The sequence below is a fragment of the Macaca thibetana genome, chromosome 14 (genome assembly GCF_024542745.1).
Source record: "Macaca thibetana thibetana isolate TM-01 chromosome 14, ASM2454274v1, whole genome shotgun sequence".
In the NCBI taxonomy this organism is placed as follows: Eukaryota; Metazoa; Chordata; class Mammalia; order Primates; family Cercopithecidae; genus Macaca; species Macaca thibetana.
The window spans coordinates 47,041,632-47,063,776 of NC_065591.1; the positions used below are offsets into that span (position 1 = coordinate 47,041,632).

Sequence of the window (22,145 nt, forward strand, 5' to 3'; positions counted from 1 at the left end):
AGCATTTTACATAAAATAGTACTAACTTATTTACTCTCTATAGTAGCCCTGTAAAGTAGGTTCTATAATTATCCCCATTTTGAAGATGAGTAAACAACTTCTGATATTTTAAGTAATTTCCCAATATCATATCACTAATAAATGATGAAGGTTTCAAACCCGGACAACCTGGCTCCAAAGTCCATTGTCATAATCACTATGCTTTTATTACTCTCAAATATATGAGTTGTGAAATAATAAGTACTTTTTCTTTTTGACAAATGCCCCCAAAAAGAAAGCTATGTATAAGTCTGAATTTAGTGACTTTCAGAAGATTGGAGTTATTTATCTCACAAAAGGCAAAGATCAACTATTTAATTTTTGTCTGTGATACGTATTCTTAAGACTGATTATTAAGGCATTAAGAAACTTAATAGGAATTATTACCTTTGAATAACTTGTTTATGGATATTTTTCCAGTGTTCCTTATCTGAATCTGTTCCTAATTTAGGGTCCAGAGTCTTCAGAGCAACACCAGCAACATTCACCCCACTCCATAAGGGCACTAAAAAATACAAATGTTAAAATAAACTCTTCTTCCCAATATTGCATCAGGAGTTTGAATTCCATGTTATCTTTTTAAGTTAGGTTTGCCACTTGATATGGTTCAGATGTTTGTCCCCTCCAAATGTTATGTTGAAATGTAACCCCTAGCGTTGGAGGTGGGAAGTGTCTGATCATGGGCGCTGATCCCTCATGAATAGCTTAGCATCATCCCCCGTTGATGAGTGAGTTTTCACTCTGAGTTCATGTGAGATCTGGTTGTTTAAAAGCGTATGGCACCTCCTCTCTCTCTCTCGTTTCCACCCTCACCATATGACACATCTACTCCTCCTTTGCTTTCTGCCATGATTGCAAGCTTCCTGAGGCCCTCATCAAGAGCATACCTTGGAGCCATGCCTGTACAACCTGCAGAAGCACAAGCTAAATTAAACCTCTTTTCTTTACAAATTACTCAGCCTCAGGTATTTCTTTTTTCTTTTTTTCTTTTTTGTCTTTTTCATCCAGGCTGCAGCGTAGTGGTTTGATCTTGGCTCACTGCAACCTCCACCTCCCAGATTCAAGGGATTCTTCTGTTTCAGCCTCCGAAGCAGGTGGGATTACAGGTGTGTGTCACCACACCCAGATTTTTTTTTGTATTTTTAGTAGAGATGGGGTTTTGCTATGTTGGCCAGGCTGGTCTTAACCTCCTGGCCTCAAGTGATCCACATGCCTTGGCCTCCAAAAGTGCTGGGATTACAGGCATGAGCCACGACTCCTTGTCAGGTATTTCTTTTTCTTTCTTTTCTTTTTTTTTTTTTTTTTTTTGAGACAGAGTCTCACTCTGTCGCCCAGGATAGAATGCAGTGGCACGATCTTGGCTCACTGCAAGCTCCATCTCCCAGGTTCACGCCATTCTCTCCAGCCTCAGCCTCCTGAGTAGCTGGGACTACAGGTACCCGCCACCATGCCCGGCTAACTTTTTGTATTTTTAGTAGAGATGGGGTTTCACCGTGTTAGCCAGGATGGTCTCCATCTCCTGACTTTGTGATCCGCCCACCTCAGCCTCCCAAAGTGCTGGGATTACAGGCGTGAGCCACCGCACCAGGCCCTGGCCAGGTATTTCTTTACCGCAACACAAAAAAGGCCTAAAACACCACCTTACACCATACATAAAAATAGGTTTCAAATGCATAAAAGAGGGAAATGTAAGAAATAAAATTATAAAGTTGTTAGAAAATATGTAGTAGAATTTATTTATAATTGTGTGGTATAGGAGGCATTTTTAAGCAACATACATATTTTTAAGCAATATGCCAAATGCAGTATAAACAAAGAAAAGAACTGATAAAATATAAACAATTAGAGGGAAAAGAATACCAAATTAATACCATACTTCTCAATAGTAAAAAACAGCCAGGGAGGAATAACTGTCAATCTAGAGTCTCACATCCAACTAACCTGTCATTCCAGAATAAGGTGAGACTAAAACAGTCATATAAACCACACCAATAGGATAGAGTTCAGGAAGAAGTAAATTGAACCCAGGTGAAGAAGTTAGATGGAGAAAATAAAGATAAGCAATACAACTGGCAAACCTGTACTTGAATCAAAACAAGTATTAACTATTAATAATAATTATAACTAGTTTGAGGGATATAAGAACAGTATGGGTACAGAAAAGGAATTATTAATTACATGTATGACAGAAAGAGGATGGTGTCAACATCATAAAAAAGAGGATGATCAAACTAAAAGCATTCTAAGATCTTTGTATTATCGGGACCCGGCTCATGCCTGTAATCCCAGCACTTTGGGAAGCTGTGGCGGGTGGATCACCTGAGGTCAGGAGTTCGAGACCAGCCTGACCAACATGGTCAGGTTTGCATCAGGAGTTTGAATTCCATGTTTGGTAGAAACCCTGTCTCTACCAAAAATACAAAATTAGCTGGGTGTGGTGGCACATGCTTGTAATCCCAGCTGCTCAGGAGGCTGAGGCAGGAGAATTGCTTGAACCCAGGAGGCGAAGGTTGCGGTGAGCTGAGATCGCGTCATTGCACTCCAGCCTGCACAACAAGAGCAAAACTCTGTCTCAAAAAGAAAAAAAAAAAAAAAAAAAAAAAAACAGATCTTTGTATATCCCAAAGGACAGTAAATAAATTTATCATCTGAGATCAAGTATTAATGTTAAAAATTTACAGATAACCATTTACAAGGTAAGTGTATAATCCAAAGTATTAGAGGAAATTAAAGAAAGTAGATCCAATAGAAAGCAGAAAAAGAGAAAGGAAACAGAAAAATCATGCTAAACAGAATACTAAATATGTTCAAATTAATACTAATCAGAATATACTGTTTTCTAAAAATAAAGTTATAGAATATTAAATGTGAGAAATTAAAATATACCAGAGAAAATTAGTTTTAATGACCTTCAGGAAAAATAACTGTGTTAGGACAATACCACAAGCCAACAGGGTCAAAGTAAGGCTCTGGTTGAAGAAATATTTGTCCAAATCAAATCAAAGTATTTGTTACATTATGCGTCTTAGATTACAAAGAAAAGAGCACTTTAAATGTTTTGAATAAATGAATGAATGTTTGAACAAATGGTCTTTATTCTCAATTGGTTTATTGCCATGATGGAAAGAAGATTTACACACATGACACAATTAAGGAACACTGTAAAAAGTATAAAGTTCTAACCATGTAGCAGAGACTAAGTGTTTAAAAAGAGAGGTTGGTGTGGCCTCAAGAGTTAAAATTACATATTATTTCATTTACATGAAAACTCTGGAATAAATAAATATACAGAGTGAGAAAGTAGATTAGTGGTTGCCTGGGGCTAGGGTAGTGGAAAGAATGTGGATTTCATTTTGGGCTGATGAAAATATTCTGTATTTAGATTGTGGTGATGCTATATTTCTGATTCACCCTGTGAATATATCAGAAACTCAAGAATTCTATATTTTGCTGGTTGAATTTTATGGTATGTGAATTGTATTAGTCCATTCTCACATTGTTATAAAGAAATACCTAGGCCAGGCGCGGTGGCTCAAGCCTGTAATCCCAGCACTTTGGGAGGCCGAGATGGGCGGATCACGAGGTCAGGAGATCGAGACCATCCTGGCTAACACGGTGAAACCCCGTCTCTACTAAAAAATACAAAAAACTAGCCGGGCGAGGTGGCGGGCGCCTGTAGTCCCAGCTACTCGGGAGGCTGAGGCAGGAGAATGGCGTAGACCCGGGAGGTGGAGCTTGCAGTGAGCTGAGATCCGGCCACTGCACTCCAGCCTGGGCGACAGAGCGAGACTCCGTCTCCAAAAAATAAAAAAAAAAAAAAAAAGATATACCTAAGACTGGGCAACTTACAAAGAAAAGAGATTTAACTGGCTCACAATTCTGCAAGCTGTACAGGAAGCACAATGCTGGCATCTGCTTGGCTTCCTGGGAGGTCTCAGGAAACTTTCAATCACGGAAGAAGGTGAAGGGGAAGCAGGAGTGTCTTATATGGCTACAGCAGGAGAAGGAGGGAGAGAGGGGGGTGGTGCCACACACTTTTAAACGACCAGACCTCACGAGAACTCACTATTGTGAAAACAGTACCAAGTCGGATGGTGTTAAACCATGAGAACCTGCCTCCATGATCCAACCACCTCCCACCAGGCCCCAGCTCCCACACTGGAGATTACAATTCAACATGAGATTTGGGCAGGGACACAGATCCAAACCATATCATGAATTATGTCTTAATAAAGCTGTTTTAAAAAAACACAATAAATAAAAATGTATTACAGATAAGAGAAACACTCATATTGACTTTAAAACAGCTATATGTTTTGTGGACTATTTTATGAAAGATAGCTAAATCAATGATGCAAAAGATTGAAAGTAAAGGATCAGTAAAAGTTACACCAGGAAAGTACCAACAAAATGAAACTTATACAACTATATTAATATCAGGAAAAAAAACTTTAAAGGAAATAAGCATTATTAGAGATAAGAAGGGTAGTCACATAATAATAATAGATTTATACTTACCGCTAGAATCACCATGTTCTCCAATAATCCAACCATGGCAGCTTGTGGAGTGGACACCCAACTTTTCTCCAATTAAGTAACGGAAACGGGCAGAGTCTAAATTACAACCACTTCCAATTACACGAGTTATAGGCAAGCCACTTATCTTCCAGACTATATATGTCAAAATATCCACTAAGAAGAAAAATTTCATGTTAGAAAAAGATTCAGTGTAACTTAAAAAAAATTTTTTTCCTGAACAGATAGATGAATTGTTTTAGAGTCAAATACAGATTTACTACAAAGTGAAGCAAATCACTGGCCAGGTGTGGGAGCTCATGCCTGTAATCCCGGCACTTTAGGAGGCTTAGGTGGGTGGATCACCTGAGGCCAAGACTTTGAAACCAGCCTGGCCAACATGGTGAAACAGTCTCTACCAAAAAATATAAAAATTAGCCAGACATGGTGGCACACACTCACATTCCCAGCTACTTGTGAGGCTAAGAAGGAACCAGAAAAGCAACTTTGGTAATGTAACAAAATAAGATTCGTCAACACCCCCCCAAAAATCACACTAGTTCAACAGAAATGGATCCAAACCAAGAAGAAATCCCTGGTTTACCTGAAAAATAATTCAGGAGGTTAGCTATTAAGCTCATCAGGGAGGGACCAGAGAAAGGTGAAGCCCAATGCAAGGAAATCCAAAAAATGATACAAGAAGTGAAGGGAGAAATAGTCACCTAAATAAGTAGCTTAAAGAAAAAACAATCAAAAATTCAGGAAACTTTGGACACACTTTTAGATTTGTGAAATGCTCTGGAACATCTCAGCAATAGAATTGAACAAGTAGAAGAAAGAAATTCAGAGCTCGAATACAAGGTCTTCAAATTAACCCAATCCAACAAAGACAAAGAAAAAGAATAAGAAGGTATGAACAAAGCCTCCAAGACGTCTGGGATTACGATAAACAACCAAACCTAAGAATAATCAGTGTTCCTGAGGAAGAAGACAATTCTAAAAGCTTAGAAAACATATTTGGTATTTGGGGAGATAATCAAGGAAAACCTCCCCAGCCTTGCTAGAGACCTAGACATGCAAATACAAGAAGCACAAAGAACACCTGGGAAATTCATCACAAAAAGATCTTTGCTTAGCACACTGTCATTAGGTTACCCAAAGTTAAGACAAAGGAAAGAATCTTTTTTTTTTTTTTTTTTTTTTTTTTTTTTGAGACGGAGTCTCGCTCTGCTGCCCAGGCTGGAGTGCAGTGGCCGGATCTCAGCTCACTGCAAGCTCCGCCTCCCGGGTTCACGCCATTCTCCTGCCTCAGCCTCCCGAGTAGCTGGGACTACAGGCGCCTGCCACCTCGCCCGGCTAGTTTTTTGTATTTTTTAGTAGAGACGGGGTTTCACCGTGTTAGCCAGGATGGTCTCAATCTCCTGACCTCGTGATCCGCCCGTCTCGGCCTCCCAAAGTGCTGGGATTACAGGCTTGAGCCACCGCGCCCGGCCTTGGAAAGAATCTTAAGAGCTGTGAGACAGAAGTACCAGGTAACCTATAAAGGAAAACCTATCAAATTAACAGCAGATTTCTCAGCAGAAACCCTACAACCTAGAAGGGATTGGGGCCCTATCTTCAGCCTCCTCAAACAAAACAATTATCAGCCAAGAATGTTGTATCCAGTGAAACTAAGAATCCTATATGAAGGAAAGATACAGTCATTTTCAGACAAACAAATGCTGAGAGAATTTGCCACTACCAAGCCACCACTATAAGAACTGCTAAATGGAGCTCTAAATCTTGAAACAAATCCTGGAAACACATCAAAACAGAACCTCTTTTTTTTTTTTTTTTAATTTATTTCTTTCCTTTTTTTGAGATGAGTCTCACTCTGTCGCCCAGGCTGGAGTGCAGTGGCATGATCTCAGCTCGCGGCAACCTCTGCCTCCCAGGTTCAAACAATTCTCCTGCCTCAGCCTACCGAGTAGCTGGAACTACAGGTGCCTACCACCAAGCCCAGCTAATTTTTGCGTTTTTAGTAGAGACAGGGTTTCACTATGTTGGGCAGGCTGGTCTTGAACTCCTGACCTCAGGTGATCCGCCCACCATGGCCTCCCAAGATGCTGGGATTACAGGCATAAACCACTGAGCCCGGCCCAGAACTTCCTTAAAGCATAAATCACACAGGACCTATAAAACAAAAACACAAGTTAAAATGCAAAAACAAACAAAAACCCAAAGTACACAGGCAATGAAAAGCACGATGAATACAATGGTATCTCGCATTTCAATACTAACACTGAATGTAAATGGCCTAAATACTCCACTTAAAAGATACAGAACTGCAGAATGGATAAGAACTAACCAACCAACTATCTCCTGTCTTCAGGAGACTCACCTAACATACAAGGACTCACATAAGCTTAAAGGGGTGGAAAAAGGCATTTCATGCAAATGGACACCAAAAGCGAGCTGGGGTAGCGATTCTTTAATATTAGACGAAACAAACTTTAAAACAACAGTGGTTAAAAGAGACAAAGAGGGACATTATATAATGGTCAAGGGCTCTTCCAACAGGAAAATATCACAGTCCTAAACATATATGCACCTAACACTGGAGCTCCCAAATTTATAAAACATTTACTAATAAACCTAAGAAACAAGATAGACAGCAACACAATAATAGTGGGGGACTTCAATACTCCTCTGACAGCAATAGACAGGTCATCAAGACAGAAAGTCAACAAAGAAACAGTGGATTTAAACTATACCCTGGAACAAATGGATTTAACAGATATATACAGCACATTTCATCCAACAACCACAGAATACACATTCTATTCAACAGCACATGGAACTTTCTCCAAGATAGACCATATGATAGGCCATAAAACGAGCCTCAATAAATTTAAGAAAATTGAAATTATATCAAGCACTCTCAGACCAAAGTGGAATAAAACTGGAAATCAACTCCAAAAGGAACCTTCCAAACCACGCAAATACATGGAAATCAAATAACCTGCTACTGGATAAGCATTGGGTCAAAAATGAAATCAAGATAGAAATTAAAAATTCTTCTAACTGAATGACAGTAATGATACAACCTATCAAAACCACTGGGATACAGCTAAGGTGATGCTAAGAGGAAAGTGTATAGCCCTAAATGCCTACATCAAAAAGTCTGAAAGACCATAAACAGACAATCTAAGGTCACACCTCAAGGAACTAGAGAAACAAGAACAAACCAAACCCAAACCCAGCAGAAGAAAGGAAATAACCAAGATCAGAGCAGAACTAAATGAAATTGAAACAAAAAAATACAAAAGATAAATGAAACAAAAAGCTGGTTCTTTGAAAAGATAAATAAAATTGATAGACTATTAGCAAGATTAACCAAGAAAAGAAGAGAGCAGGCCGGGTGCAGTGGCTCACACCTGTAATCCCAGCACTTTGGGAGGCAAGACGGGTGGATCACCTGAGGTCAGGAGTTCTAGACGAGCTTGGCCAACGTGATGAAACCCCATCTCTACTGAAAATAAAAAAATTAGCTGGGCATGGTGGCAGACACCTGTAATCCCAGCTACTCGGGAGGCTGAGGTGGGAGAATCACTTGAACCTGGGAGGCACAGGTTGCACTGAGCCGAAATTGCGCCCTTACACTCCAGCCTGGGTGAAAGAGCAAAACTCCGTTTCAAAAAAAAAGAAGAGCAAATCCAAATAACCTCATTAAGAAATGAAACAGGAGATATTACAGCTGACACCACTGATCGTTCAAGGCTACTATGTACACCTTTGCGCACATAAACTAGAAAACCTAGAAGAGATGGATAAATTCCTGGAAATATACAACCTTCCTGGCTTAAATCAGGAATAATTAGATACCCTGAATAGACCAATAACAAGCAGCAAGAATGAAATGGTAATTAAAAATTACCAACAAGGCCGGGCGCGGTGGCTCAAGCAATCCCAGCACTTTGGGAGGCCGAGAATGAAATGGTAGATCCTGGGTAAAAAACCCCGTCTCTACTAAAAAAAATACACAACTTAGGGGGCGAGGTGGCAAAAGCTACTCGGGAGGCTGAGAAGTCCAGGACCAGATAGATTCACAGCAGAATTCTACCAGACACTCAAAGAAGAATTGGTACCAATCCTTTTGACACTATTCCACAAGACAGAGAAAGAAGAAACCTTCCCTAATTCATTCTATCACCAGTATCACCCTAATACCAAAACCAGGGAGGGACACAATCAAAAAAGAAAACCACAGACCGATATCCTTCATGAACATAGATGTTAAAATCCTTAACAAAATACTAGATAACCGAATCCAACAACACATCAAAAAGATAATCCACCATGATCAAGTGGGTTTCCTACCAGGGATGCAGGGATGGTTCAACACACACAAGTCAATAAACGTGATATACTACATAAGCAGAATTAAAAACAAAAATCACATGATCATCTCAATAGATGCAGAAAAACTATTCAGCAAAATCCAGCATCCCTTCATGATTAAAACCCTCAGCAAAATCAGCATACAAGGGACATACCTTAATGGAATAAAAGCCATCTATGGGCTGGGCATGGTGGCTCGCACCTGTAATTCCATCACTTTGGGAGGCCGAGGAGGGTGGATCACCTGAGGTCAGGAGTTCAAGACCAGCCAGGCCAATATGGTGAAACTCTGTCTCTACTAAAAATACAAAAAATAGCTGAGTGTGGTAATGTGCACTTGTGGTCCAGCTACTTGGGAGGCTGAGACAGGAGAATTGCTTGAACCCAGGAGGTAGAGGTTGCAGTGAGCCAAGATCGCACCAGACTCCATCTCAAAAAAAAAAAAAAAAAAAAAAAAAAAAAAAAAAAAAAAAAGCCATATATAGCAAACCCACAGCCAATATAATACTGAATGGGGGAAAAGTTGAAAACATTCCCTCTGAGAACAGGAACAAGACAAGGATGCCCACTCTCACCACTCTTCTTCAACATACTACTGGAAGTCCTAGCCAGAGCAATCAGACAAGAGAAAGAAATAAAGGACATCCAAATTGGTAAAGTGGAAGTCAAACTATCCCTGTTTGCTGACGATATGATCATTTACCTTGAAAACCCTAGCTGGGCACAGTGGCTCATGCCTGTAATCCCAGCACTTTGGGAGATCAAGACAGGCAGATCACCTGAGGTCAGGAGTTTGAGACCAGCCTGGCCAACATGGTGTAACCTCGTCTTTACTAAAACTACAAATACAAAAACTAGCCAGGCGTGGTGGTGTGCACCTGAAGTCCCAGCAAAATGGGAGGCTGAACAGGACAATCACTTGAACCTGCAACAGGGAGGCTGCGGTGAGCCAAGGTCATGCCACTGCACTCCAGCCTGGGAGACACAGAAAGACTCCATCTCAAAAACAAAAAACAAAACAAAACAAAACAAAACAAACACACACACACACACACACAAACACACACAATGATACTGGATTGGCTAAAATTTATTTTATTTTATTTATTTATTTTTATTTTTATTTTTTGAGACAGAGTTTCACTCTTATTGCCCAGGCCGGAGTGCAATGGTACCATCTCGACTCACCACAACTTCCACCTCCCAGGTTCAAGTGATTTTCCTGCCTCAGCCTCTTGAGTAGCTGGAATTACAGGCATGCATCACCACACACCTGGCTAATTTTGTATTTTTAATAGAGATGGGGTTTCTATATGTTGGTCAGGCGGGTCTCAAACTCCCGACCTCAAGTGATCCACCACCTCAGCCTCCCAAAGTGCTGGGATTATAGGCGTAAGCCACCGCACCTACCTTATTCATTTATTTATTTATTTAGAGACAGAGTCTGGCTCTCGTCACCCAGGCTGGAGTGCACTGGCATGATCTCGGCTCACTGCAACCTCCACCTCCAGGGTTCCAGTGATTCTCCTGCCTCAGCTTCCCAAGTAGCTGAGATTAAAGGTGGCTGCCACCATGCCCGGCTAATTTTTGTATTTTTAGTAGAGATGGGGTTTCACTATGTTGGCCAGGCTAGTCTTGAACTCCTGACCTCAGGTAATCCACCTGCCTTAGGCTCCCAAAGTATTGCTGGTATTACAGGTGTGAGCCACCATGCCTGGCCTGGATTGGCTAAAATTTAAAACTTTGTTTTTTTTCTTTTTTGGTTGTTTGTTTCTGTTTGTGTTTGTTTGTTTGTTTGTTTGAGACAAGGTCTCACTCTGCCACTCAGGCTGGAGTGCAGTGGCACAACCACAGCTCACTGCAGCCTAGACCTCTCAGGCTTATGCAATCTTCATACCCAGCTTTTTTACTTTATTTTATGTACAGACAAGGTTGTACACGTTGCCCACACTGGTCTCAAACTCCTAGGTTCAAGCGATCCTTCTGCTTCAGCCTCCCAAAGTGCTAGGATTACAGGCATGAGCCACAATGCCCAACCGGTTTGGTAATATCTGATAGAGTTAAACATATACCTACCGTATAACCTACCTATGTTACTCCCAGTTATTTACCCAAGAGAAATAAAGACATATGACCACACAAATACTTACACACAAATTATGATATTAGTTTCATTCATAATAGTCCAAAACTGGAAATAACCTCAATATGTTTCAACAGATGAATAAACAAAAAATACATGAATAAAATAGCAATTTAAATGTATAAATAATGGCTGGGTGCAGTGGCTCACATCTGTAATCCCAGCACTTTGGGAGGCCAAGGCTACGAGTAGACTGCCTGAGCTTAGGAGTTCCAGACCAGCCTGGACAAAATGGTGAAACCCCACTTCTACCAAAAATACAAAAATTAGCTGGGTGTGGTGGGACATGCCTGTGGTCCCAGCTACTGCGGAGCCTGAGGTGGGAGGATCAATTGAGCCTGGGAGGCAGAGGTTACACTGAGCCAAGATTACACCACTGCACTCCTACCTGGGGGACAGAGTGAGACTCCATCTCAAAAAAAAAAAAAAAAAAAAAGAAAAAGAAAAATGTATAAACAAAAGAATACTTTGGCACTAAAAAAGGAATATGATACACTCAATAATATGGATGAATCCCAAAATAATTATGCTGGGTTAAAGAAGTCAGGTAGAAAAAATTACATTCAGCATGATTCCATTCATATAAAATTCCAGAAATTGGGGCCAGGGCAGAATGAGAGATGAACTGCAAAGAGGCACAAGAAAACTTTCAGAGGTAACTGAAATGTTTTGTATCCTGATCATGGTGGTAGTTTCATGAGTGATTACTTTTATCAAAACTCATTGCATTATATACTTTAAATGAGTGCAATTTATTGTACATAAATGTTACCTCAATGAAGTTGATTATTTTAAGGGAATGGTATGGAAAGATCATCCTTATGCAATAGAAGGTAAGAGAGAAGACTCACCTGGATTTGAAACAACAAGAATTTTACAATCAGGACTATAATGGACTATGGCAGGAATTATTGATTTCATGATAGTCACATTACGTTGGACCAGGTCAAGGCGAGTTTCTCCCTCCTGCTGCCTTGCACCTGCTGTGACAATGACTATTCTGGAGTTTGCAGATACACTGTAATCTAAAAAGGAAACAAAATACTATATTTGGATCAAGATTACCATAACCACTGTGCCTTAACTCCTTAAAACTCTATTGTATATTCTTTGTAAAGTATCCATGTACCTTTATGTCTGGCATTTTGGAGATGAATGGACTTTTCTAACCTGTATAATCTGAAGGAAGCCTTGTCACTATGACTTGCCAACTTTCACATAGCTACCTCAAAAATTTTTATAACAATAGAAACTAACACCCCCTTTTGCCCAAATTCCCATGTGTTATGAAGGCCCAAGGCAATGAAAGTCAGCTCTCTGCCTTCTTAGAAACACCAAAATGAGGCCGGGCGTGGTGGCTCACGCCTGTAATCCAGAATTTTGAGAGGCCAAGGTGGGCAGGTTACGAGGTTAAGAGATCAAGACCATCTTGGCCAACATGGTAAAATCCTGTCTCTACTAAAAATACAAAAATTAGCTGGGCGTGGCAGCACATGCCTATAGTCCCAGCTACTTGGGAGGCTGAGGCAGGAGAATCGCTTGAACCTGGGAGGCGGAGGTTGCAGTCAGCCAAGATCACACCACTGCACTCCAGCCTGGCAAGACTCTGTCTCAAAAAAAAAAAAAAAAAAAAAAGAAAGACCAAAATGAATGAAGACTTAGAACTCTGAGAATTTATGTGTCTGTTTCAGGAGTCTAAGAGTGAGAATGTATTTACTTCTAATATTGTAAGGGACTGGGTTTCAATCACAAGTTCTTGACCCACACAAGAAAATAAACTATGTACTAAATGACCAGTTGTTTCACCTGTTGAATACAATGTCACTACTATGTAGCACTTACTAACTCATACTGGACTTTTTTTTTTTTTTCTGAGATAGGATCTCACTCTGTTGCCCAGACTGGAGTGCAGTGGTGCCATCTCAGCTCACTGCAACGTCTGCCTCTCAGGTTTGATTCTCCCACATCAGCCTCCTGAGTAACTGGCACTACAGGCACACACCATCACACACGGCTAAATTTTGTATTTTTGGGGAGAGATGGGGTTTCACCATGTTGGCCAGGCTTGTCTCGAACTCCTGACCTCAATTGATCCACCTACCTCGGCCTCCCAAAGTGCTGTGATTATAGGCATGAGCCACCACATGTGGCCTCATACTGGACTTTTTAAAAAAGCACTATATAGCTGAAAGTTATCTACCATATGGATGTAAAAAATTACTTAAAATATCCTCTATATCTATCTCATTTCAACTTTTCACGTTCTTTTAGAAAATGAAATCTAATAGCTGGGCGTGGTGGCTCACAACTGTTAATTCTATCACTTTGGGAAGCTGAGGTGGGCGGATCACTTGAGGTCAGGAGTGCAAGACCAGCCTAACAAACATGTCTCTACTAAAAATACAAAAATTAGCCAGGCATGGTGGCGTGCACCTATAATCCCAGCTATTCAGGAGGCTGAGGCAGGAGAACTGCTTGAACCCAGGAGGCAGAGGTTACAGTGAGCAAGATTGCACAGAGCGAGACTCTGTCTCCAAAGAAAAAAAAAAAAATAGCTTAGCATGGTGGTGGGCACCTGTAATCCCACCTACTCGGCTGGGGGTGGGGAGGGCAGCTGAGGCAGGAGAATGGCTTGAACCCAGGAGGTGGAGGTTGCAGTGAGCCCAGATCGTGCCACTGCACTCCACCCTGTGTGACAGAGTGAGACTCTGTCTCAAAAAAAAAAAAAAAAAAAAAAGAAAAAAAGAAAATGAAATCTACTTAATTTTTAAAATGTTACATCTTCATTTATGGTGATTCTTGTATCTTTCTAATCCAAAAGAGAAGATAACTTATGAAATATGAACACTGCTGTTTTTCCTGCCCCAGTAAAGATTTTAACTAGAAAGGCAAATTTAGAAAGATGGCATTTCTGGCCAGGCACAGTGGCTCACACCTGTAATCCCAGCACTTTGGGAGGCCGAGATAGGTGGATCACTTGAGGTCAGGAATTCAAAACCAGCCTAGCCAACATGGTAAAACCCTGTCTCTACTAAACATACAAAAATTAGCCGGGTGTGATGGCACGTGTGGTAAGCCCAGTTACTCAGGAGGCTAAAGCAGGAAAATCACTTGAACCCGGGAGGTGGAGGTTGCAGTGAGCCAAGATTGTGCCACTGCACTCCAGCCTGAGTGACAGAGCAAGACTCCATCTCAAAAAAAAAAAAAAAAAAAAAAAATATCTGGCTCCAAATAATCTTACTAGCTTTATGTCTTATTTTTATATCAGATTTTCCAGGTGCCCTGGTCCTGTTAATGCCATCATTTCTTTACCTGTTCTTTATTTTTCTTTGTAAATATAACCACAAAGAGACCATAAACTACAGTGGTCTGGAGCAAAAGCTCTGAGGTCTAACTGCCTGTATTCCCCAACTTTGCCACTTACTAGCTGTGCAACCATGGACAATTACTTTGCCAACCCCTCTAACTCTCACTTCCTCATCTACAAGGTCAAGCTAATAGCGTTTTTTTGTTTGCTTGTTTTTGTTTTTGTTTTCCTGAGGTGGAATCTTGCTCTGTCACCCAGGCTGGAGTGCAGTGGTGCGATCTCAGCTCACTGCAACCTCCGCCTCCCAAGTTCAAGCAATTCCCTGCCTCAGCCTCCCAAGTAGCTGGGATTACAGGTGCCCACCACCACACCCGGCTAATTTTTGTATTTTTAGTAGAGACGGGGTTTCACCATCTTGGCCAGGCTGGTCTTGTACTCCTGACCTCATGATCTACCCGCCTCAGCTCCCAAAGTGCTGGGATTACAGGCATGAGCTACCACGCCTGGCCGCTAGTAGCCTTTTAAAAAATATGGTTCTTAAGAAGATAACTCAGTGAGTTAATATACATTAAGTACTCAACAGGGTGTATTAAATGTTCAATAAATGTTAGCAATTAATATTATTATTAGTCAAGTACTTCTTCAAATACCAATTCCTCTGCTAGATATCCCCAAGCATTTATCATATCATTCAAAAATGACATGTGGTTATATTTTGAAAGAAAAATATACAACAGATAAGGAAACGATGGCATTAACAGGATCGGGGCACCTGGAAAATCTGACATAAAAATAAGACATAAAGCCATCATATCATTCATTATTTATCATATTCATAAATACCACTTTCTTCACAGATTTGTTTATAGCACTTACTGCCTATAATTATCAAAAAGTCCTTATAAGAGCATATGTTATCTTCCCATGGTTATGTCTTATTTAAACCTCTAACTTAATCATAAGCACAATATTAATAATAGGTTCTGATTTCACATTACTCCCTTCTTTCCATAAATATAAATATCTTTTTTTTTTTTTTTTTGAGACGGAGTCTTGCTCTGTTGCCCAGGCTGGAGTGGAATTGCGTGATCGTGGCTCACCGAAACCTACGCCTTCCCAGTTCAAGTGATTCTCCTGCCTCAGCCTCCTAAGTATCTGGGATTACAGGGACCCGCCACCACGCCCAGCTAATTTTTGTACCTTTAGTAGAAACAGTGTTTTGCCATGTTGGCCAGGTTGGTCTTGAACTCCTGACCTCAGGTGACCCACGTGCCTCAGGCTCCCAAAGTGCTGGGATTACAGGCGTGAGCCATCATGCCTGGCCCATAAATATCTTAGCACCTTCTATGTTCCAGGCACCTGGACTCATTGTACATATGAGATAATTTAAAATATCTGTGGAGCTGGGCATAGTAGTCCTAGCTACACAGGAAGCCAAAGCAAGAGGGTCACTTAAACCCAGGAGTTAGAGGCTGCAGTGCACTGTGATTGTGCCCATGAACAGCCATCTCTTTTTTTTTTTTTTTTTTTTTTTTTTTTGAGACGGAGTCTCGCTCTGTAGCCCAGGCTGGAGTGCAGTGGCTGGATCTCAGCTCACTGCAAGCTCCGCCTCCCGGGTTCCCGCCATTCTCCGGCCTCAGCCTCCCGAGTAGCTGGGACTACAGGCGCCCGCCACCTCGCCCGGCTATTTTTTGTATTTCTTAGTAGAGACGGGGTTTCACCGTGTTAGCCAGGATGGTCTCGATCTCCTGACCTCGTGATCCGCCCATCTCGGCCTCCCAAAGTGCTGGGATTACAGGCTTGAGCCACCGCGCCCGGCCAGCCATCTCTTAAACTAAAAATTAAAAAAAAAAATTGTGGATAATCAACGATGTTCCATCATTGCTCTTCCCCATTCGACCTCACAAAATGTATTTTCAAAATGTTCTATTGTGAAATATTTCATATAGAACATATAAGAAATATACATTCAATTTATAAAACATTAAACAACTCTGTTAAAACCACACAAAAGGCCAAGCACGGTGGCTCACACCTGTAATCCCAGCTACTGGGGAGGCTGAGGCACAAGAATCACTTGAACCTGGGAGGCGGAGATTGCAGTGAGCTGAGATCGTGCCACTGCACTTCAGCCTGGGTAACAGGGCAAGACCTAGTCTCTAAAATATAGTAATTTTTTAATGAAAAAAATTAAAAATATTAAACAACTCTGCCAAAACCACACAGTAAACACCTAGTTCACATTTGTCCTCCGGAGACAGAGGTGGGAGGACTGCTTGAACCCAGGAATTCAAGAGTTTGAGGTTGTGGTGAGCTATGATCACATCCCTGAACTCCAGCCTGGGCAACACAGCAAGACCCTGTTAAAAAAAAAACAATACAAAAAAATCCCCAAATTTATAAAACATTGTCAACACCTTGGAAGCCCTTGCATGCCTCTAATAGATTATATCTATCAATCATTCTTGTGGCTGGCAAAAAAATCACAACATCACTTTTTAAAAAGTTTTACTACCTATGCATGTTTAAATTACATATTAATTGTTTTGTTTTGTTTTGAGACGACTCTATCACCCAGGTACAGTGCCATGATCTCAGCTCACTGAAACTTCCGCCTCCCAGGTTTAAGCGATTCTCCTGCCTCAGTCTCCTGAGTAGCTGGGATTACAGGCACATGCCACCACAACCAGCTAATTTTTGTATTTTTAGTAGAGACAGGGCTTTGCCATGTTGGCCAGCCTGGTCGCGAACTCCTGACCTCAAGTGATCCGCCCACCTCGGCCTCCCAAAGTGCTATATTACAGGCATGAGCCACCACACCCGGCATTACATAGTAAATTTTACCTGTTTTTGAATCATAAGGTATGTATTCCCTTAACTAAATATTATGTATCTGATATTTATCCATGTTAATGTGTGTCCCTGTAGTTCCTTCACTTTCACTGCTGTGCAATATTACACTGCATAATATACACAACTTAGTACTGGGATTCATTGACTTGTTTACAGTTTGGGGCTACTACAAAGTAAACCACAATACATTCTTGTGCACGTATCCTAGTGCACATGTGCATAAGTTTTCTTGGGAATATACTTAAAAGTGTAATTTCCGGGTTGTGGGATATGTTCACGTTCAACTTCACCAGGTAATGACAAACTTGCGGGTTTTCTTTTTTTTCTTTTTTTTTTTTTTGTCTGAGATGGAGTTTCGCTCTGTTGCCCAGGCTGGAGTGCAGTGCTGTGATCTAGGCTCACTGCAACCTCTACCTCCTGGGTTCAAGCAATTCTCCTGCCTCAGCCTCCTGAGTAGCTGGGATTACAGGCACGCACCACCACGCCTGGCTAATTTTTGTATTTTTAGTACAGACGGGGTTTCACTAGGTTGGTCAGGATGGTCTCAAATTCCTGACCTTGTGATCCGCCCACCTTGGCCGCCCAAAGTGCTGGGATTACAGGTGTGAACCACCGCACCCGGCCAAACTTGTTTCTTTAATTGGTTTTACTATACTCCTACACGCTGTGTATGACAGCACTTACTGTTCTACATCCTCATAAACAGTATCACACTTTTACCAATCTAGTGGGTGGGTAATGGCATAATGATATGGTTTTACTTTCCTGTGCTTGGTTATTGAGTTTTGTTCCCTGTATTCATAAGCCACTTGAGTGTCTTCTTTTGTAAATTATTGAAGCCTTTTCTGATTTTTCTATTGAGCTGTACATATTTTTCTTAAACATTATATTAATACAAGTATTTTTATTCTGAACACTATTCCTTTGTTAGATGTTAACACTGCAAATATCTTCTCTCAGTTTATGGCTTGTCTCTTTGCTCTTTTACATCATATTTTTATGAACACTCTTAACTTTGTATTCTTTACTGATTATGCTTTTTGTGTCTTTGTGTTTAAATCAGTCCCTACTTTCAGGTCATAAGAATATTCTACGTTATCTTCTAAAGAGAAACTTTGAAGTTTTGCTTTTCACATTTTAGTCTTTAACCAACCTGGATTTGATTTTTGTGTGTGGTATCAGGTAGGGTGTGTGTGTGTGGTACCAGTTTATTTTTTCCATAATGATAACTACTGCCATTAGAACAATTTTAAAGGTCCATAAATTTCCTATTTATCTAGAAAATTATCAGTGTTACATAACAATCTTTTATATTGTCTCCTGATTAAGTCTCTGCACATAAGTGCTTTATAATAAATCTTGAATCAGCTTGGAGTGTCCAATAATAACGAAATCTGCGGGGTTTTGACTAGGATTGCATATAATCAATATGGGAAGAATGGATAGCTTACAATATTGAAGCTTCTATGAACAAGGAATATCCCTTCATTTATTTATTTTACTGTCAAGTAGCTGGGACTACAGGTGTGTGCCACCATGCCCGGCTAATTTTTTGTATTTTCAGCAGAGACAGGGTTTCACCATGTTGGCCAGGCAGGTCTCGAACTCTTGACCTCAAGGGATCTGCTTGACTCCGCCTCACAAAGTGCTGGGATTACAGGCGTGAGCTACTGCACCCAGTCTCCCCTCATTTATTTAGATAATATATTCTTTGAGGCTTTTTTTTGTTTGTTTTTGGTTTTGATTTTTTTTTTTTTTTGAGACATGTCACCCAGGCTGGAGTGCAATGGTGCAACCTCAGTTCACTGTGACTTCTACCTCCCAGGCTCAAGCCAACCTTCCACCTCAGTGTCTCGAGTAGCTGGGACTCAGGCATACATCACCATGCTCAGCTAATTTTTGTATTTTTGGTAAAGACAGGGTTTCACCATGTTTCCCAGACTGGTCTTAAACTCCTCCACTAAAGCAATACTCCCGCCTCCGCCTCGGATTCCCAAAGTGCTAGGATTACAGGTACCACATGGGTCCCAGCCTGACATTTAACATCTTCTAATGAGGTGGTATGTTTTCTGCACAAAAGCTCTTATCCCAGGTATTTCCTATTTTGATGATATTGTAAATAATAGCTTTACATTTCTTTTGCCTGGTTTTGACATACAGAAATACAATGGATTTTTTTTTTTTTTTTTTGAGATGGAGTCTCGCTCTGTCGCCCAGGCTGGAGTGCACTGCCACAGTCTCGGCTCACTGCAACTTCCACCTCCCGAGTTCAAGCAGTTCTCCTACCTCAGCCTACCAAGTGGCTGGGATTACAGGTGTGCACCACTACACCCGGCTAATTTTTGTATTTTTAGTAGAGACAGGGTCTCGCCATGTTGCCCAGGCTGGTCTCGAACTCCTGGCCTTAAGTGATCCACCACCTCAGCCTCCCAGGGTGCTGGGATTACAGGCGTGGGCCACCGCACCCGGCCTCAATTTCTGATTACTAACTTTGTCTGTCATCCTTGCTAAACTTTTAGTTTTATATGCTGTCCTCCTCTTACATTTATTTTCTATCTTCTTTTTAATTTGTTCGGTATGTTTATCTAATATTACTTCTTCCTCTTTACTAATTTTTTTGTTTTTTCGGATCAGAGTCTCACTCCATAGCTCAGGCTGGAGTGTAGTGTCAGCAATCTTGGCTCAATGCAACCTCTACCTCCCGTGTTCAAGTAATTCTCCTGCCTCAGCCTCCTGAGTAGCTGGGATTACGGGCATGCATCACCACATGCAGCTAATTTTTGTAGTTTTAGTACAGACGGGGTTTCACCATGTTGGTCAGACTGGTCTTGAACTCTTGACCTCAAATGATTCACCTGCGTTGGCCTCCCAAAGTGCTGAGATTACAGGCATGAGCCACTATGCCCAGACCCCTTTACGAATTCAAAAGTTTCTGTTCTTTTGTTAGTTGTCACGGAAGTTAGACCACGTCATCTATAATCCCAGCTGAGTGAGGCAGGAGGATCGTTGGGCCCAGGAGTTTGAGACCAGCCTGCGCAACACAGAAAGATCCCATCTCTTTGTTTTTTGTTTGTTTTGAGATGGAATTTCACTCTTGTCACCCAGGCTGGAGTTTAACAGCATGATCTCAGCTCACTGCAACCTCCATCTCCTAGGTTAAAGTGATTCTCCTGCCTCAGGTTCCTGAGTAGCTGGGATTATAGGCATGCATCACCACGCCTGGCTAATTTTTGTATTTTTAGTAGAGATGGGATTTCACCAGGTTGGCCAGGCTGGTCTCAAACTCCTGACCTCAAGTGATCTCCCTGCCTAGCCTTCCAAAGGATTACAGGCATGAGCCACCGCATCCGACCTAGACCTCACCTCTTTAAAAATTATTTAAAAATTTGAGGCCGGGCATGGTGGCTCACTCCTATAAGCCCAGCACTTTGGGAGGCTGAGGTGGGCAGATCAACTGAGGTCAGGAGTTAGAGACCAGCCTGGCCAACATGGTGAAACCCCATCTCTACTAAAACTACAAAAAATTAGCCAGGCTCAGTGGTGGGCACCTGTAATTCCAGCTACTTGAGAGGCTAAGGCAGGAGAATCACTTGGACCTGGGAGGCGGAGGGTGCAGTGAGCTGAGATCACACCACTGCACTACAGCCTGGGTGACAGTGTGAGACTTTGTCTCAATAACATAACATAACATAACATAACATAACATAACATAACATAACATAACATAACAAAAATTTGAAAAAAAATTACAACATACATTTTTAACTTATCAAAGTTCAGTTAATCACCACACTTCCTGCTTCCCTAATGACAAAGGAAACTTAGAACACTACTTCATTCATCACTATACCCCCTCACCCGTAGATTTATATGCTGTATTAAAAATTTTTTTAATCCCCAAGACTACAGTTTTATACAATTGATGTTTATTTAGATTTGCCTTCATATTTACCATTTTCTCTGCCCTTCATTTTTTGTCTTACATCACAGATCTTGTATGTGAGATCACTTTTCTTTTGCCTGAGATATATACTTTTGTGTTTCCTTTAGGGAGGGTCTGACAGTAATTGTCTCAGTCTATTTCTGAAAATATCTTCATTCACTCTTCTTTTTTTTTTTTTTTTTTTTTTTTAAGAGACAAGATTTCACTATGCTGCCCAGGCTGGTCTCAAAGTGATCCTTCTGCCTCAGTCTGCTACCAGGCCCAGCTTTGTCCTTGTTCTTGAAAGATGTTTTTGCTGGGTAGATTCCAGATTGACACTTACTCCTCCCTTAGCACATTAAAAATATCATTCCATTGTCTTCTGGTTTCACTGCTGCTATTGACACGCTCTCCCTTTTCTGTAGGTAATTTATCTTCTCTCTGACAATTTTTATGAACTCCTTTTTGCCTTTAGTGTTCTCTAATTTCACAAGAATATGTCCAGGCAGGGATACTGTATTTATTTATCTTGAGATTATTTGGCTTCTTAAATCTGTGGGTTGATATTTTTCAGTGGTCTTCAAAAATGCTCAATCATAATCTCTTCAAATGTGATGATTCTATCCTCCATGTTATATTTTCCACTTCTTGTCTTCTGGGTAATTGCCTTAGATTTGCCACATCTCTCTTCAAATGTGTCTAATCTATCATTATATCCATAGAGGAGGTGGTGGTGGTGGTGGTTTTAAGACAGAGTCTTGCTTTGTTGCCCAGGCTGGAGTGTGGAGTGGTGCCATCTCAGTTCATTGCAACCTCTGCCTCCAGGTTCAAGTGATTCTCTTGCCTCAGCCTCCTGAATAGCTGGGACTACAGGCATGCACCACCACACCCAGCTAATTTTTGTATTGTTAGTAGAGACAGGTTTTCATCATGTTGGCCAGGCTGATCTCCAACTCCTGACCTCAACCAATCCACCTGCCTCAGCT

General features: G+C 41.1%; 1 protein-coding gene across 2 annotated transcripts in view; it reads right to left on the reverse strand.

Annotated features, from left to right (window-relative positions):
* The window catches only part of LDHC (lactate dehydrogenase C), a 48,664-nt gene that overhangs the window by 18,104 nt on the left and 8,415 nt on the right, over window positions 1-22,145 (reverse strand). For both annotated transcript variants that reach the window (XM_050755456.1, XM_050755455.1), the window contains exons 4-6: window positions 11,929-12,102; window positions 4,558-4,731; window positions 427-544 (exon numbers count right to left, since the gene is read on the reverse strand). In XM_050755456.1, the coding sequence (XP_050611413.1) occupies window positions 427-544; window positions 4,558-4,731; window positions 11,929-12,102 (466 nt within the window). The remainder of the gene's footprint in view (window positions 1-426; window positions 545-4,557; window positions 4,732-11,928; window positions 12,103-22,145) is intronic.